At 35.0% G+C, this 18,628-nt stretch overlaps 1 protein-coding gene across 23 annotated transcripts in view; it reads right to left on the reverse strand.

The window, feature by feature from the left end:
- Positions 1-18,628, reverse strand: part of FIP1L1 (factor interacting with PAPOLA and CPSF1) — a 76,630-nt gene that overhangs the window by 51,038 nt on the left and 6,964 nt on the right. For 11 of the 23 annotated variants that reach the window (XM_070614934.1, XM_070614928.1, XM_070614930.1 and 8 more), the window contains 7 exons: positions 17,521-17,578; positions 16,039-16,142; positions 11,167-11,231; positions 10,549-10,656; positions 10,006-10,136; positions 9,644-9,712; positions 500-609 (listed from right to left, as the gene is read on the reverse strand). In XM_070614934.1, coding sequence (XP_070471035.1) covers positions 500-609; positions 9,644-9,712; positions 10,006-10,136; positions 10,549-10,656; positions 11,167-11,231; positions 16,039-16,142; positions 17,521-17,578 — 645 coding nt within the window. The remainder of the gene's footprint in view (positions 1-499; positions 610-9,643; positions 9,713-10,005; positions 10,137-10,548; positions 10,657-11,166; positions 11,232-16,038; positions 16,143-17,520; positions 17,579-18,628) is intronic. The other 12 variants (XM_070614937.1, XM_070614935.1, XM_070614929.1 and 9 more) reach the window with 2 other exon arrangements.

The raw sequence follows: 18,628 nt of genomic DNA on the forward strand, positions 1-18,628 counted from the left end.
CAGCATATTTGCCTCTTACAATTGGTACCTTGTGAAACTCAAAGTTAGGAATTATCACAACGAATCTAAGAAAGAAAAGAAAATCATTTTAATTTGAAAGCCTTTCCAGGCTAAAATTTCCACCATCTCTTCTACTAAAATCGGCAACACTTTTAGGCCAATAAATCTCGACTTAGGAAGTTCAGTAATTCTTTATGTGAGAATAATAAGTACAGAATATAGCAAGTTCACTGTTGCCACCACTTCTTATGAACGTAAGATTATCATCTCCATTGTATATGTAACTATATATCATGCCGCATTCTTGTTTGTTTAGAGTTTTTTTAGATGGAACAGCACACAGAAGAGTTTTTCACAAAGAATTCATTTTTGTACTAAAACAAAGTAGAATGTTCCAGTTTTCTGGTAGAACATTGAGAGCTTTTATATTCATATAGTACTACTACAAGGTGAAGATGCCAGTGCCTGCAGTAAATTGAGTTATAATTCTCTAACTAACCTGCTTGGTGGGAGCCCAGTCTTGAACAAAGAAGGAGGAGAAGTAAATTCAGCTTTTGTAGATGGAAGTGCTGTTTCCTTCTCTGAATTTCCAGTTCTTCCCTGCTGTACCTTAAAAAAAAAGGTTATTAGCTTGTTTAATAGGACAATCAAACATAATACACTGAAGACGTTAAAATAAATTTGTAACATTTGATTTGAAATTAAATATGAAGAATGTTTCATTGCTGATTATTTAGTAAAATTAACCTATTTCAGATTATCATTAGGTGAAAGGCACCAAAGATGGATTATGGGATCAAAATGTTCCCAACTATTAAAAAAAAGTTCATACTAACGTCACTTAAAAGCTCAATAAACTGTAACTCTATACAACTTTCATAAATTCTCTCAGATCACCACAAATAAGTCCAAGCTACTTGGGAATGACTCCGTGTTTCAGAGTTCAAGGAAGGCCTTGAAGATTTTCCCCTTTTATGTTTACCACCCTTATCTAAGAAAACCACCAGTGGCCATTTTAGCCATTCCGAACATTTTCTATTCAGACTATGATTTGCTATTAATGCAATGTCAATAATCCGCTCCTGCACTTCCATACCATTTCTCCCATTTTCCCATCATCATCAACAGTACCACCCTCCTGCCAGTTCAGTACACCTAGAAACTTGAAGTCAGTCATCTGTCTCCTTAATACCTCTTCTCTCTTTTTTATATTCACTTTTAAACCAGTTATCTCCTTACTACATAATTTCTCCCACATTTGCCCATCCTTTCTGCTCCTATCAGATCCTTTGAGTGTGATCCAGTTATACAACTTCAGACTGGTGAAATATCTTCTTTATGCTCTTTTGCTTTTATACTCACCTTCTTACCATAAAATCATCTTAATTTACAAAATTTAAACAAACTAAGTTCAAGTTACCCTACCCTTGAATAATATATCATACCATACTGTATGCTCTATTTAAATTCTACTGCCCTGGTCAGTCTAAATTTAGGAATACTCTCCTTCCTCTTGAGACAAAGGCCAAGAAAATCTCAGACACCTTGACTCTGATATATTCAAACCACTTAGTCAATTCCAGAAACCACCTACCTCTCGAATAATCATTATGTGAGAAAAATAAACCCTTATTTATATATTTGAACCACTATAGTCAGCTCTCTTATTTACACTGCTGAACCCAATCTCTAATTGGTGCGTTCATGTAATTACGGTTTAACATTGGCATTTTACTTGAAAATGAGTTCCAGTGCTTAAAAAAAATCCATTTAAAAAGCACTGATCCTAATGAGGAATGATGAGGATGAGCACTAAGACAATGAGGACAGAAAGAAACGTATTTGATAGACACTTCACAGGTAAAACTAATAGAATGTAATGAGACGGGAAATAAAAATGATTCATTCATCAAACATTTATTAAATATCTATGATGTACCAGAAGCTGAGATTACAGAGAGAAATACAACAAAATTCCAGACTGTGGGAAAAGACAGTAACACAACTAACAGAGCAAAACAATAAAAGCTATGAAAAAATCTATGGGATAAAAGATGCTATGAGAACAGAGAAAAATAAATGTATTACTCATCCTGGGGATGTCAGGAATACTCCAAGTTGACACTACATTCTCGACTGTTCTCCTGAGCCCCAGTAACTTGTATCCAACATTTTTTTTCTTTAATGAGGGATTATTCAAGATTTTATTTTTTTCCTTCTCCTCAAAACCCCCTGGCACATAGTTGTATATTCTTAGTTGTGGGTCCTTCTAGCTGTGGCATGTGGGACACCATCTCAGCATGGCTTGATGAGCGATGCCATGTGCACACCCAGGATTCGAACCGGCAAAACTCTGGGCGGCCGCAGTGGAGCGGGTGAGCTTAACCACTCAGCCACAGGGCCGCCCCATATATCCAACTTCTTATATGTCTAATAAGCATCTTAAACTTACCATGGCCAAAACAAAGCTACTGATTTCCCACTATCCCCCGATCTGATCCTCTCCAAGTCTTTCCCATATAAGTAAATGGCACCATCATCTACCCAGTTGTTCAAGAAAAAAAAATCCTAGAAGTATGCAATACATATGAGCATCCAATTGTCAACTTTACCTTTACAATATATACTAAATTCAATTACTTACTATTATGTTCACTCCTAAAACCCAGGTCAAACCCACTACCACATCTCAGCTGCTAAATTAACTTGTCTCTCTGCTTTGGTCTTAGCTCTGAAAAATCTATTCTCTGTACACAACCAAAGCAATCTTATTAAAAGTGCAAATCAACTCATGTCTCTCCCCTGTTCAAAATTCTCTAATAGCTTCTCAATGCAAAAAGAAAAAAAAACTAAACTTCTTATCATGGCCTACAAGGATTTACATGGTATGAGCCCTGCCTACCTCTCCGCCTTTGTTTTCCTCTACTCCTCCCCAACTCATCTTTACTAAGCCCAGTCACGATGGCCTTCTTTCTTGTTCTTTTTAACATATAAGTTCCTCCTTCATGAGGTCTTTTGCACTAGATGTTCCTTCTTCTTGGAATATTCTCTTGCGAGATCTTCTCATGGCTACTTCCTCCTAATCATTCAAGTATTGTTCAGATATCTCCTTGGAGTGGCCCTCCCTGACCACTCCCAAACAATCTATCACATTATCATTTTGTATTTTCTTCATAGAATTTCTCACTAGTATCATTATCTGAAGTTATCTTATTTTGCTGTATGTTTATTATCTCTCTGCCACTATAACATAGGATCTTTGAAAACATGGATTATGTAGTTCAAACTGTATCCCAAGTACCCACAAACAGTGCTTGGCACGCAATAAGTGCTCAATATATATCTGTTATTTGATTGACTTTGGCACTCAGCTTAAATGTCACATCTTCAAAGTCTTTCATAGGACATGGAGTTAATAACTACGTAATTTTTGACATGATTATCTAATTAATACTTATCTTTCCCATTAAGTCAGATAAACTCTAAGAACACAGAGTCTCTGTCTATAATGCTGACCTCCCCTCCCACCCAAACCTGAAATATTTCCCAGCATAGTCAATGCTCAATTAAAAACTGGAAGAGGGAAGGGGCCAGCCTGGTGGCACAGTGGTTAAATCTGCGCACTCCACTACAGCAGCCTGGGGTTCACAGGTTCATACCCTGGACGTGGACCTACACACCACTCATCAAGCCATGCTGTGGCATTGTTCCACATACAAAATAGAGGAAGACTGGCAAAAGATATTAGCTCAGGGCCAATCTTCCTCACCAAAAAAAAAAAAAAGAAAGAAAGAAAGAAAGAAAGAAAAGAAAAGAGGAACGGAGAGTTGGAGAAGAGAAGTGGAAGGGGGGAAAAAGAAAGAGGGAATAGAGCATAGATGAGAGTATTTACAACAGGGGGAAAGTACGAAAAGGTATCAGGAAGACAGTATATATAAAGTACTGTCAGGAAGTACATCACAGGAAGACAAACATATAAAAAGTGATTGTGTTTCCTAACTTAGTTTTCTTTTCTCTTTAATTTCTTCATAATATACTCATTATATCACAGAATTCACAGAATGCATTTCACCATTTTCTGCAACCCTCCTAATCACTCTGCATTATCATTATCCACTTGTCTTTAGATGTTGCACTCAGGATTATAGAGACTCAAAATTTATTTAACTAGGGCATAATCAGACTATATTTTCACATAATATTTTAAGAAATAACTATAAGACACCATGACTGATTTTTAAAAACAAATTCATGTCAGATCTTACATAACCAAATGAAAGTTGACTGAAGTCTGTAACTTGAGAAGCTAAATATTTACCCAAATTATGCTACCATTGTACCAAAACTTAATTTTGCGCAATTTCTTTCAGCTGCCCCTTACAGCATTATTTATGAAAGATTAGTATTACAAACAAAACAATATCTAAAAAGAAATTTGTTAATTGTGGTACACTCAAATAATAGATAATGGAACTATTTAAAGTGTTATTTATTTTTTTTTAAGATTTTTTTTTATTTTTTTCCTTTTTTCTGCCCAAAGCCCCCTGGTACAGTTGTATATTCTTAGTTGTGGGTCCTTCTAGTTGTGGCATGTGGGACACCACCTCAGGGTGGCTCGATGAGCGGTGCCATGTCTGTGCCCAGGATTGGAACCGACGAAACACTGGGCCACCTGCAGCGGAGCGGGCGAACTTAACCACTCGGCCACGAGGATGGCCCCTAAAGAGTTATTTATCAAAAAACTTTAATAACCTAGGAAATCATTTACCAAATGTTACGGTGAAAAGGAAAAGGAGAAAACCACATAAATTATCACAATTTTCTTTCAACCCACAAGAAAAAAAAGACTGGGAAAGTAGCAAAATTTAAGACTTTGAAAGCACGTGAAAAAATAGTAACTGACTGACCAGACCAAAGAGACCTGAATCCTAAGTCAGCAACGCCAAAGCAAAAACTTAGTGATTTTCAGAGCAGGACCCCAAAGGTTCTAACTGACAACTTTCTCCCAGAACATTTGAATCAGCCAAGTATAAACCATCTAGGCAGGATACCAGAATGTCTTCTCTGAAAAATCAGATTACCACAAAAAGAAAAAACAAAAAGCAAAACAACCTAAACATACTAACATCAGGGACTGTGAAAAAAGCTTAGTCCTACAGTAAAACCTAGTCAGCAAATTCCATTCACATGCACAGACCTTCCAATCACTCTTTGGTGGCCCCCTCTCTCATGAGTGAATGGCCAAGGATTGACAAACATTTGAGAAAAGCCCAAGTCAGAAGGCAAAAACAACAAACTTAAAAATCAACTTAAAGAAAATAGACTATGCAGGAAAAGAAACAAACAAGCTACCATTAATATGAATATCTTTTGAGAGATACAGGAGAAAAAATATTCTATTACTGCATGCATGAACACGAATAGAATACTACAGGTAAACAGAAGAAAAATCTTCTTGGATATTAAAAATATAACAGAAATAAAAAAATGAATAGAAAGGTTGTAAGGGTGAAGAAATCACTCAGATAATGGAAAACAAAAAGATGAAAAATAAGAGAGAGAAGATAAGAAAATTAAAGGACCAAATAAGAAATCCAATATTTGAATAGGAGGTCCAGAAGACAGAAGCAGCAGAGAAGTAGTAAAAAAAAAAAAAAATAGGAAAAAAGGTCACACAAGTGAAGGATCCGTGCTTCCAGATTAAGAGGGTACAAATGAATACCTGGTACAATGGACCATGACAGACAAAGACACATAATCATGCAATTTCAGAACGCTGGTGACAAAAGCTCATACATACTTTCAGAGAGGAAAATAAAATCATCTATGCATGTGTGCACACATGTGTGTGCATGTATAAACAAAAATATTTTAAGAGAAAGTTATGGTCAAATTTTTCTTACACATGCATCTTACGTATTCCTACTATAGTCACTCCTCTCTTGCCACTCACCTCAAATTATATAATTGCACATTGTTTTTTGCACTCAATTGAGTGACTTTATTTTTCTACCTGTCGAACTTCACTCATCTCTTTTCATTTTGTTAAAACAAAAAAACCCAAAAAATGAAACAAAAAAACTTTATTCATATTGAAGTATATAAAAGACTTAAGAATGTCAAAATGTTAATAATCATTGAGGTACTATAATAAACACACAGGGGTTCATTTGTACTATTCTATTTACTTGTTAGTATGTTTGAAAATTTACTTCATGAAAAGTAAGAAGTAATTTTAAAAAGGCGGACAAGTTGCTTGTCTCTCACTTGACTAAGGATGAAAAAAAATCTTTGCCATAGATATGAAAAGAACTTGAATTATGATTCTTAAATCTGTTCCTTTTTTCATTCACTAGTACAAGTTTGGGTCCTCATTCATCTCATTTCTACAGCAGAGCAATAACTCCCATCTGGCCTCTGAGTCCCTTTTCTCCTCCTTACAATATATAGCTTACTCTAGTGACAGTTTTTTTCTCTAAAAACCAGATTTGTTAATGCTATTCTCCTGTTCAAGAACTTTCAAATGGCTTCCTATTGCCTACACAAATATCTGCAGGCTAGTTTACAATTAAGGTCTTTCTCATCGTGGCCCCATTTCTACCATTTTCAGGCTTCTCTCCTCTAACATCTCTTATCCACCCCAGCTCTCCTTTCATGCTATCTGGTTTTGCTCAGACTGCTCTCTCTGCCTACAATGTCCTTTACTCCCCTCTCTCCTACTAATGAATACGAGCTCATATTTCAATTATCACCTTCCATTTGAATCCTTCTAGACCCCACAATGTAGGGTAACCAACTATCTCCTCTGAACTCCCTACTGCACTTTGTCAGTACCACCAACATAACCTTATGTTGTGGTTAGTTCATACATACACGTCACTCTTGAATAAAGAGATTCTATCTTACTACAGCATCTAGCACAGTGCTGGGCACACTGGAGGTGCTCAGCTATATCAAAAAATTGGGGAAGTTTTTTCATTCTATCTGTTTGTCACCAATCCTAATAATTCTAGTTCAAGTGGTAGATAAATGGGTAAGAGCTTGGACTTTCTTTTTCCAACCACACCATACACTGCTGCCAGAACACTGTTACTTCTAAGTCACTTTCCTGCTCACAAATAGGCAACAACTCCTCCAACTCATCTTCCGTGTTTCTACGCTTTCTAGAATTGAACCACACACTCCATAGCCATCTCCTACTCCTTTCCAAAAAGAACTCTGATCCAATAAGGCTAATTTTTTAAATAATATGCTCATCCACTTTTACTCAGTTAAAACATGAGTTTCTTTGCCCAAGCCATTTCCTAAATCTGTAACACTTTTTCTTCTCTTCTCCACACTCTCAAGGCTTTGATTAAAATAGCATACGCTTCTCTACTACTGCATCCCATTTTAGGCTTTTTTGTTTAAAGACACAGAAATAGGAAGGACCAGGGCCAGCCCAGTGGCACGGTGGTTAAGTTCACACACTCGGCTTCGACAGCCCAGGGTTCACTAATTCGGATCCCAGATGTGGACCTCTGCACGGCTTATCAAGCCATGCTGTGGCAGGCGTCTCACATACAAAGTAGAGGAAGATGGGCATGGATGTTAGCTCAGGGCCAATCGTCCTCAGCAAAAAAATAAGAGGAGGATTGGTGGCGGATGTTAGCTTAGGGCTAATCATCTCTTACCCCCAACAAAAATTAAAATAAAATGAAATCAAAATTAAAAACAGAAATAGAAAAGGACCTATATATAGCACCCAATGTACTTTCTAATCCCAAAGTAATTTCTAATCAACTCTCTCATTTTTACCCTTTCTATAGCATTTTGTCTAAAATATACATTTCGGCACTTAATATCTAAGAAATTTACCTCTGCTTATTTTGGATACCAATTACATCTTTAGAATTGTTTTGTATTTGCCAGAGTTGCAGAATAGATAGTAACAGACAACTAATACTTTTTCAAAGAAAGATAATCCCACAGAAATCCAAACAAGCATATTTCTTAAATTTATTTAAGGTAACAGAAACTTTTCCAAAATTCAATATAAATCAAACTGCAGCCTGAAACGGTCAAATGCTCCTACACACCCCTGGTTGCAGATTTTGAACATTATCAATAAAATATATCCTCAGACCACAATATCCATAAAGAAAACATGTGAGCCACACACATTATTAAAATACCCTGTTCCCAAATCAGTATTCCTAACTGGATGAGTAATATTTAAGCATGTTATCAAGGCAAGAAAAACCATTGAACTACATTTGTCAAATTCAAGTCCGTATTCATTCAGAATCAAATAAGCAGAAGAGAACAATGACTTCTCATATAACCACAAGAAAGCTCAAAACAATTTTTCGATAAAAAACTCATTCATGATGGCTACCTTTAATAAGAGACCAGCCCCTAGCAGTTTTTTTATTCTTTAGTTTTAGAAGTCTACTGCAAACAGATGAAGTATACAGGAGGTGGTAGTTTACAAAAGGAGTTCTCATTCCCGTTAGAATAAAATAAAAAGCAACCCTGCAAACAAACTATTTCATCATCAAGAAAACTTTTCTATCTATTCATTATAATCATGTATACAATATATTCAATGCCTAACTACACAGATATCACCAAAAAGAACCTGAGGACGATTTAAAATAGGATAGACATCATCACACGCTTTCAAAATATTTACAGCAGAACAAGAACCAAATACTTACCCAAAGAAGGATGTAAATTAAAATTAAGTTCTCTATACAGAACTGTGTCCAGCAGAGCGGCTACATCTGCGGATATAGCACATGCATTGCATAAGGCAGTATTTTGGTGGACAGGGCTGCAGTCCCAAAAGGGGCACAGAAAAGCTCCTGCCCACAAAAGTTCCCTGAGTATACAACCCAATCCAAAAGCCACTCCCAGTCTTCATCCCAGTGTCACTCAACACAAGAATTAAGGGAAACGAAGAAGAGTACAAATCAGGTTTTGAGACAAGTTTGTAGGCTGCTATGTAAAAATATAATACTGTTCTTTGGACCAGGTGTGTGATCATATGGAATGGAGAAGCCAGAAGAAAGACTTGATACCCAAGTGGTAGTGTCAATCTGCAAGTCCCTCACTAAACCTACTCCTTTTAAGTATTCATTTAAAAAACCATTGGCTTTATCCTGTTCTGCTGAGTCTTTCTTAGAGACCCTCAAAGACTGCCTAAGATTCTTCAGATACCTTAAACCACAAGAGACATTACACCAATGCGTTGTGTCACACAGATAATAAGCAGTATGCCATCTTCCTTATCATTTAAAAGAAAACTAGGAAAAATAAGTCTCCAATTCTGATAAAGATTACAGCATGATCCACAATAGAGTTTAGTCTGTTGGTACGAACTTTTATACCCTACAAACAAACACATACTATGACTCAAAATAAAATCACGACACAAAGCAAGAACAGTTTTACTCAGCATTTGTTAGTAAAATAGAGTATAAATCCACATGCTTGCAAAAGTGAAGATACAACAATCAGCAAATTTGTAAGTCACCAGGAAGCTGAAGGTTTGGAAAAAAGATAGCTATTTCCACTTTAATTTCATCCCTTGAGTAGTGGTATGGGAGCAGACTCAAGAACAAAAAATGAGAGCAACCAAGGATAATTTACTAAAATTCACCTTAAAAAGATTGAATCTGCCATCTTGGATCTCTGCACCTGGTGTAACTTCCATAGTACAGTCTTCGGCCTAAGTTAAATAACATATTCCCCATTAAGATACCACATAATTTTTAATTGATAGGCCATATAAAGACAAACTAGCTGGAGCTAGTCTGTGACTTGAAACTAAGAACATCAGATAATCATTAATATGAAACTCTGAAAGGGAAGGAAGGGAAAAAACAAACATAGTAAAAAGAATGGAATTTTTAAACTATCATATAGCATTTAACCACCTTTATAGGGAAAACGTGATTTATTTGGGGAGTAAAATTGGGACAGTAGAACAGGCTGGGATATTTTGCAATGTTTACTAATTACCGTAATTTTATTTGTAGTAGAGGTAACTGGTATAACTTCAAGTCCCATCCGTATCCTCTTTTGTTTTTCACAGTAAGCTTTCCAGGTATCTTCATTAAACCCATAATTAAAATAATCAGAAAGATCAGCACCTAAAGACAAAACACATTTTTAGTGTACAAGTATTTCAATTCTATTTTCATGCAGCATATAAAATATAACAAACTATAAAAATATAAATTTAGAGTTCTGTTAGTCTTATCAGTCCTTCTAATCTTACCAGCTCTCCCAATTACCATCATAAAACGGGACTATAAAAATCTTTGACCAAATTATTTCCTTTAGAAATGACATCATAATAAAACAATATGCAAATCTACTTTTATATAATGCTAGGCCACCAGTAAGATTTAATAATACAGGTCATTATTACTCATCACGTGTTTAAGACAACAAAAATAACATTAAAAAAATAATATTCTAAATTGATGCTGAAAAATACTTTTCTAATGACTGTTTATATTAAAAATCTTTCGAAATTGATATAATCCACGATAATCTTACCAGGTTTACGCCATGGTTTATCTTCAAAAGAATCCAAATCCACCTCCAAGAGTGGAACTCCATTAATGCTTCCGGGTGCATCAAGGTCTACCCCTTTGACTTTTGTTCCTATTTTATAAAATTGCAAAATGGTGAAGGAGCTACAGCAACAAAAAGCTGAGAGATACCATAGACAAACAGAAAACATTGACACCTTTTTACTATTGCTAGCACTAAATATGGCAATGGTTCCAAACAAATCATTAATGTTTACCATAAATAAAAGGTGAGGTCAAACTTTATGGTGTAGCTGTAAGACAAACTGGATAGAGAGATTAGGGATACTAATGTTACTTAGAATAAGGGATTTCTGCACCAATAAAAAGTTGCTAACTTTCATATTTTAAATCACTGTTTTTGTCCAGCCTGTCAGCTAAGACAGGTTTTTACCTTTTAAAAGGTTACAAAACAAACAAGTAAAAAAAAAAACCCCAAACAAATCAAGTGACAGGAACCCTATGTGGCCTACACAGCCTAAAATACTTATGATGTAGCCCAGAAAAAGTTCGCCCACCTCCCTGATATATGGTCAAAAATTGCTCTTTTTAGTTGAGCTGTAACAGCTAATACAAATTTTACCTGTAGTTCCATAAACTCTTCCTCCTGTCTTGATGTTAAGATTTACAGGTGCTGTACCATAACTCCTAAACGCAAAATAATAAAAATTATCCTGAGAAACTTAACAACAGCAATATATTCAATGTGTACAAATAAATTATACCCACATAGTAAGTGGATAGACTGACACTGGCTCACACATTTTAGAAAATGTTTTAAACTAATTCTAAAGATCTGTCACTTGCTCAATAAAAGATAAAAACAAGTAGTTTTCAGAAGTCTGACCTGTTTTCCATCTCAAAACCCTACCTGCCACTAACTCAATATCCCATTCTAACAAACTTTACAAGAAATTTGGCTGGTAAGGGAAGAATAATTAATGTCTTGTCTTCATTTCCTTGTCTCCTAGTTATTCAACATACAACAATCCTGCAAGAATGAAATTTCTCTACCTTGTTCCCAAATCCAGTGATCTCCTTTTAGTACTTCCTCCATTTGATATGGTTGATAAATCCTCTTTCAAATACCCATGGAGTACTTGTGTCCATAACATGAATTCATTTACATGAAATTCAAAAATAAATACAGGGTGAAGGCAGAACAGTGTTTGGTGGCGGTTGGTGGTTAATGACTGAGAGGAAACAAGACGGAAGTTTCTAAAATGGTAGTAATGTTCCCTATCTTGATGTGGGTTGTGTTTACATGAATGTACACATTTGAAAAAAGTGAGCTATATTTTTTTTTAATGTAGCGTAATACACATGTGGTAGAGAAAAAAAACAAAATCTGGAGTCAGATAGACCCAGTTTCAAATACAATTTTTCTCTATTATTAGTTATGTAACCTTGGCCAAGTTATTTAAGGCTCCATGGACCTTGTACAAATTTTCTGTAATATGCATTTATAGACAGTTCCTTACTTTTCTACAGAATGCAATCTCGTATATGAGTAAGAACATCAAATATACTAACCAAAATAGACTTAAACATTATCACAGAGATTAGGGAGAAGGAGATACAGGGGAGTGGGTAAGGAAGAAGGCTTGATTCTCACAGAGCAAAAAGATATTAGCAAGACCTCAAGTTATGGACAACGTTTTCAGTGATATATTTCTCACCTTACGTTCATGTTATTTCATTTGGTTCCTTACCCTCACAAGTTTCATCAACTGGACTTGTAAAGATTCATTGTTTTTGATCTGCCTAATGACTTCCATCTTTTGTCGCCAATGTACTAAATTTATGAGACTTAGGTTATTCACTTACATTAGACCTATCATTTTTCTGTTTTCTGCTTAAAAAAAGGATAAATGTAATAAAATATTCAAATAATTGTATAATGGGCCATTGCTATAACTGTAAAAGTATGAAGCAGCACAAATTGAACGGTTACTGTCAAGCAGCACTATCATTACCAACTTGAAATGTTTAATCATCTCACTGACTAATTAATTCATTTAATAACTGCTTCAGCACCAAAAACACATGAGATAGAGTTCTAGGCTAACGAGAGAGAATGAGGAGCTAGACAAATATGGTTCCTGTCCCATGATGCTTACCCTTGAAAAATCTAAATACATCACAGCAAAGGCATTTCTGGGGTATCTATACATGATATACAAAACTTCTAGCCGTTTGAAAATCAACTGTACAAAAATCAAGGAATTTCTCTAAACGGTCTTACAGGACTGCTAAAGGATAAAACAGTATTTATAAAAGGCTTAGCCATGAGTTCAATAAATGAACTTCTTTGTTTCCCACTTAGCCACTCTCCCTTCCTCATTCTGCCTTTTAAACATCACATTTCCTTTTTAAAGCCACCAAGCCTTTGCATTGTCTGTAGAGAAGGTTACCTATCTGGAAAATTGTACTTAAGCAAATCTGATACTGTCCAATAGACCCCCACAAGGTCTCAGACTTCTCTAGGTGCTAGATCTTACATACTTGGGTGTCTAATGGAACTTCAAAATATATGCATCAAAAAAATTTATTCTAACTTGCTCCTTCCACATTATCCATGCATAGTAACATACTTACGTACTCAATAAACTGCTCTAGAAACCTCTAAGTCATTGAGTCCTTTATCTCCCTCTCCATCTGCAACCAACCAGTTACCCATGTTATTTCTAGTTATTATTCACTCAAATATATCTTATTTTCCCCTCCATCCCTCTACTGCTGCTGGCTTAGGTTGGATTACCATCTCATGTGGACAATTACTTTAAATCTACTAATTTCTATCTAGTGCATCTCAACTACTGCTGTTAGTTACCTTTTCAAATAATTTGACCTGCCTAAATCTTCGAGGGTTCTGTGATGACATTGTAAAAAGTCTTAACTCCCTCCTTAAGTGGTTTCAATCATCCTTTCTCATCTACCTTATCCTCCAGTCATGTGGTTCCTCCTAGCCATGCTTCCACTACATCTAAGTAGCGCCCTCTGCCTGAATCATCAGTCCTCTTCCTTCTATCTTAAGAATTATCCAAAGAAGTTCAATATTACCTCCTCTGGGATGTTCTCTTCGACACCTGTCGACTTCTAGCAACTCTCTTAAAGCTTTCAAATCGCTTTGTACATGTTTCCATTCTAGCACTTATACTACACTCAAAGTATTTCCTCACGTCTGTTTTCCTCTTACTTCTGGTAAATAAGGACTGTTTTATTATTTTTCATATTCCCATCATCAATTAATACAGTTCCAGACAAACAGTCTTTAAAAAGTATTTACTAAGTGGATGGATAAATAAATCTCAAAGATACAGCTAAGAAACCACCACTCTATACAAGACAAATTATTCCTACTCTAAGATTTGCTTTTCTTCATAGCTTACTTATAGATAAGATGAATTTTCTGACAAAAGTATGTTACCTAAAAAAATGCTATTTCGTACTTCCTAACAGCTTACAATAAACCAATTCAGTATTGTTCCTTGAACACAACTTGCTCTTTAAATTTACTTCTGAAAATGCTGTGCACAAAGTAAACATTCATCAAATTTTATTTTCTCACTGGCTTTCTTTCAGTTTTCAAAGGATATATTTTGAGATATCAAGGTTAAATAAGCTTTATACCCTTTAGAAAGATCTGTAACTTACTTTGAAATGCATTAAAAAACACATAAAAAATACACGGATTGATAAATAAAGGCATGGATAGATGGTATTTATATATATGTGATAAAGCAAACATAGCAAAATGTAAATTGTATAATCTCGGTGACAGATAAATGGGTGTTCGCATATCAATTCCTTTAACTTTTCTGAATATTTGAAAATTTTCCTAGTCAAATATTGAGGAAAAACGTTCAAAGATGATTGGGTTTTTAACATGCAGTCTGTTTAGTCAATAAACATTTACTGAATACTTACTACATGTAAGGCAATGTGAGGAATAAGAAAATTCATAAACTATGCTTTCTACTCTTAAGTCTAAAGGCGATAAACTCATCCAAACCTAACTACAATTCATCAAACTAGAAATTGCTATAAGAAATAAACTTCAGATAAAGTACTATGGGAGTCTGTGCATGTAATATTTGCATGCAATTCCCACCAAAAACTGGTTGTATTAATAACTAAAAAAGTCACTATTTGCCTTAACTGTTCTATATTTGTAAATAACTTTATGTAACAGCATTTATTATACATGCAATAATTATTACAGTGTTACACTAAAGTGTTTCTTTTGCATAATGTAGATGGTAAAGGCCTATTATCATAAAGGCCTACTAGTGTTGTATTATAAGCCCAATACTAATTACTTACTTTAAGTGAGGATGAGGAGAACATGAAGAGTTATGTACCTTTACATGAATAATTTAGTCTTTTTTCAACCCTGCTCCCTGAAAAGTTGCTGGGGTTTTAAAATTACATAGGCAGTCATTATTATAATGCAAAACTGACTACAACAAATACTAATTACCTTTAAGCTTCCTGAAATAAATAACTTTTGAAAAAATGGCTCTACTGAAAAAATAAAATATTCAAAAGTATTTATGTAAATATTGGTTGATTCCAGATAAGGCAACTTAATGAACTATAGCGCAATTAATGAAAAGTTTATGTTCCCAATGCACAACTACCACATTATATATCCAATCTGAAAAACATGGAAAAAATATTGACTCTTATTCTACCACCATAACAAAATCACAATTTGTACCTTAATACATTCCCTTCCAAACTTTCTGTAAGATTCTTTATGTGCTCAATGAGTCAATGACAGTCCATTCACTTGATCAGTTTTATGGACTACAAAACTTGAGATAACATATTGGTCTAAAAAGCCTACAGGATAATTAACAACTTGAAAGATACACTATGAGGAGCAATAGGAAATACTTTTGATATTATTTTTACTGGACAAAAAATTAAAAATCTAACCTCAGGTTTGGATAAGCAATAAAATGGAAGGACAATACAGATGAAAACTGCAATCTACAGTTTTCTAAGTAAAGAATTTGTAGTACTCAATTCATTTATAAAAACACTTTAACTTTAGAAATCAAAAACTGCTGCTTTCATGTAACTTTACCTAATTATCTTTAGGAAAGAAATATTTCCAAGGTGACATCCCTTTTTATCATGAGATATAACTGACATATAACATTGTATTAATTTTAGGGGTACAACATAATGATTTGATGTATGTATAAACTGAAAAATGATTACAAGAATTAACACCCATCACCACATAGTTATGAACTTTTTTTTCTTGTGATGAGAACTTTTAAAGATCCACTCTCTTAGAAACTCATGGTGAAATTTTAAAAGCGTTCTTTCATATCACGGTAAGATAGAAAAATGTAAAGACAATAGAATCAACTACTAATGGTTTGATATAAGCACAGTACCTTTGATTTAGGCACATAATCATTAGTTAAAAATAACTTACCCATACTGTGGTGCTCCCGTTTTAATGTCTCCTATAGTGACATGAACATCATCCTCATCATCATCACTGTCACTATCACTATCATCTTCAGTCTCGGTCACTTTCTAAACCAACATAAACAATTATAAAATATATTCAATAATCCATTTCAATATCTCATACAAATAACTAAAAAAGTAACCATTTTGTGTTTTTTTAGCTAGTTTTAGAGAAAAGAGTTACAAGCTCATAGTATTGCTACCTATTTCAACTCATTTACAACTTTGATGTTTTACATGATAAAAAGGGGTAAGAATGTGAAATAACACCTTTTATCAGGATTATCTTTTTGTAAATAACGTCTCAGGTTATTTTTTTTTTAATTTTGAGGAAGATTAGCCCTGAGCTAACATTGGCCTCCAATCCTCCTCCTTTTGCTGAGGACAACTGGCCCTGAGCTAACATCTGTGCTCATCTTCCTCTATTTTATATGTGGGACATCTGCCACAGCAAGGCTTGACAAGCAGTGCGTAGGTCTGCGCCCAGGATCCAAATCCGTGAAGCTCAGGCTGCCTAAGCAGAGTGTGTGAACTTAACCACTATGCCACCAGGCCAGCCCCACACCTCAGGTACATTTTTCCTATTATTTATAACTGCTCCTCTTGCAAAAAGCATCTAAAGCAATGGACTAAGATAAGATATCCAGAGGACAAAATTATGAAAAATAAGTATTTGAGGCGTTCTTGGCAAAAAGAATACAACGGTTAAGAGGAAAACAATTAATTGCAAGAATCGTGGCGTTATGGTTAAAAACCAGCAAATAGTAAAGGAGCAGCTCACTTATTCCTGGCCTTCATTTATACCCAGAAGATGCCCTGCATGCAAACAGTTGAGGGAATAGTTTGTTTCTATGAGTAAAAGTAGGGCCATTTATGAAGGTTTTATTTTGGCTCTAAAAGGCTATTTTGTGCTTAGTCACATAATAGCAAATAAAAAAAGTAGATTATCTAGGCAAAAATACTTTTCTGTACAGAAGTTCAAGCTTGCAAAATAACAATTCCCTTTTTGCAGGATTAGAATATTAAAATATTCATAGGACCAATTACATGTTCAACTCCTCAAAACACCACTTTTAACAAGCATGAGGTCAGATGTCACTTACGTTTAAAAAATGTGCTAAAAACCTATGACAATCAAACTTGGGTTGTGGGAGTCAATATTTGCTTTGAAAATCAGGCTCACTATTTGGTTGATCTGCCACCATTCATTTCCTTGAAAGCAATGAACATCAAGCCTGTGCACATGGTCTATTTCACCTGAAGTCTCTTCCCACGATTTCTTCTCCTTATCGCTATGATTTTGATGGCACCAGATAAGGTAGAAGATAGAAGACAGGGCCAGATCATGAAAGACTGAAAGTCATGTTAACTTTTGGTTTTCCTCCTAAGCGAATGGGAAAGATTTGAAACAGGGAAGTAACTGGATTTCAAAGCCTTATGTTACCGGTTTAGGTACGCCGTTTTCAGCAGTTTCATCCTCAATTCCAGATGGAGGATTAGCACTACAAACAAAAATAAGCGCACATGTCTGGTATTACTTTTCAGAAGTACAGATAGAGTATACTAGTATTTTTAAGCTATGCCTGATAGTTTCCTAAAAGTGTTGTCTCCACTGCCTGGTAGAAAATGATAAAAACTGCCTGTCTTATTCCACTATTCATAATGCCTTGCATAAAAACACATACTCAACATTGCAAGTAGAATGGAATTGCCTCCACAATTTATTAATATCAAATTTGAAATTTGACAGTAGTATATAATTTGAGTTCTTTTACATTTTTAAAACATGCATCACACTTAATCAATCTTACTTATCCTAAATCTTCATGGAACATCCACTATGTGCCAGGTACTACCGTAACTGCCAAGGATGATGTAACACACAGTTTCCAAGGAACTCAGATTTGTGGTATGATCACATTGTCTTTCTATATTCAGTTAACATGCATGCTTCTTCCTGGTTTTCTGTTTCTTGTGGAATGTTCTTTGTTGTATAAGAAATACTAAAAGAAGATTTAAAACTTATCTTAATGTAAGACTGCCTTCCAATTTGATAATAATAAGGAGCTCCAAACCTAATTTTGATGCATTAAAAAACTACTTTTTTAAGGCCAGTTAATAACTGAATTTGCCCTGTTACAACAAAATTGATATATAACAATAAAATATTTTTATTCTCACATGAGACTCAAGCATATGGCCATTAACCATCAAATAAAACTTTTAGTACTACAGTGTAATTGGTGTCTTATATATTTTTTCCCCCTCTAAGGAAGATTGGCCCTGAGCTAACATCTGTGCCCATCTTCTTCTACTTTATATGTGGGATGCCTGCCACAGCATGGCTTGACAAATGGTGTGTAGATCCACAGCAGGGATCCAAACCAGAGAACTCCAGGCTGCCGAAGCAGAATGTGTGAACTTAATGGCTGTGCCACTGGGCCAGCCCCCTTATATTTTTAATAATTATAATTTCAATGGTGGGAATTAACCTTTAACCTCATTTTATAGATAAGGAAATTGAAGTATAAAGCAACTAACTCACAATTATT

This window comes from Equus przewalskii, chromosome 3 (genome assembly GCF_037783145.1).
Source record: "Equus przewalskii isolate Varuska chromosome 3, EquPr2, whole genome shotgun sequence".
Taxonomy (NCBI): domain Eukaryota; kingdom Metazoa; phylum Chordata; class Mammalia; order Perissodactyla; family Equidae; genus Equus; species Equus przewalskii.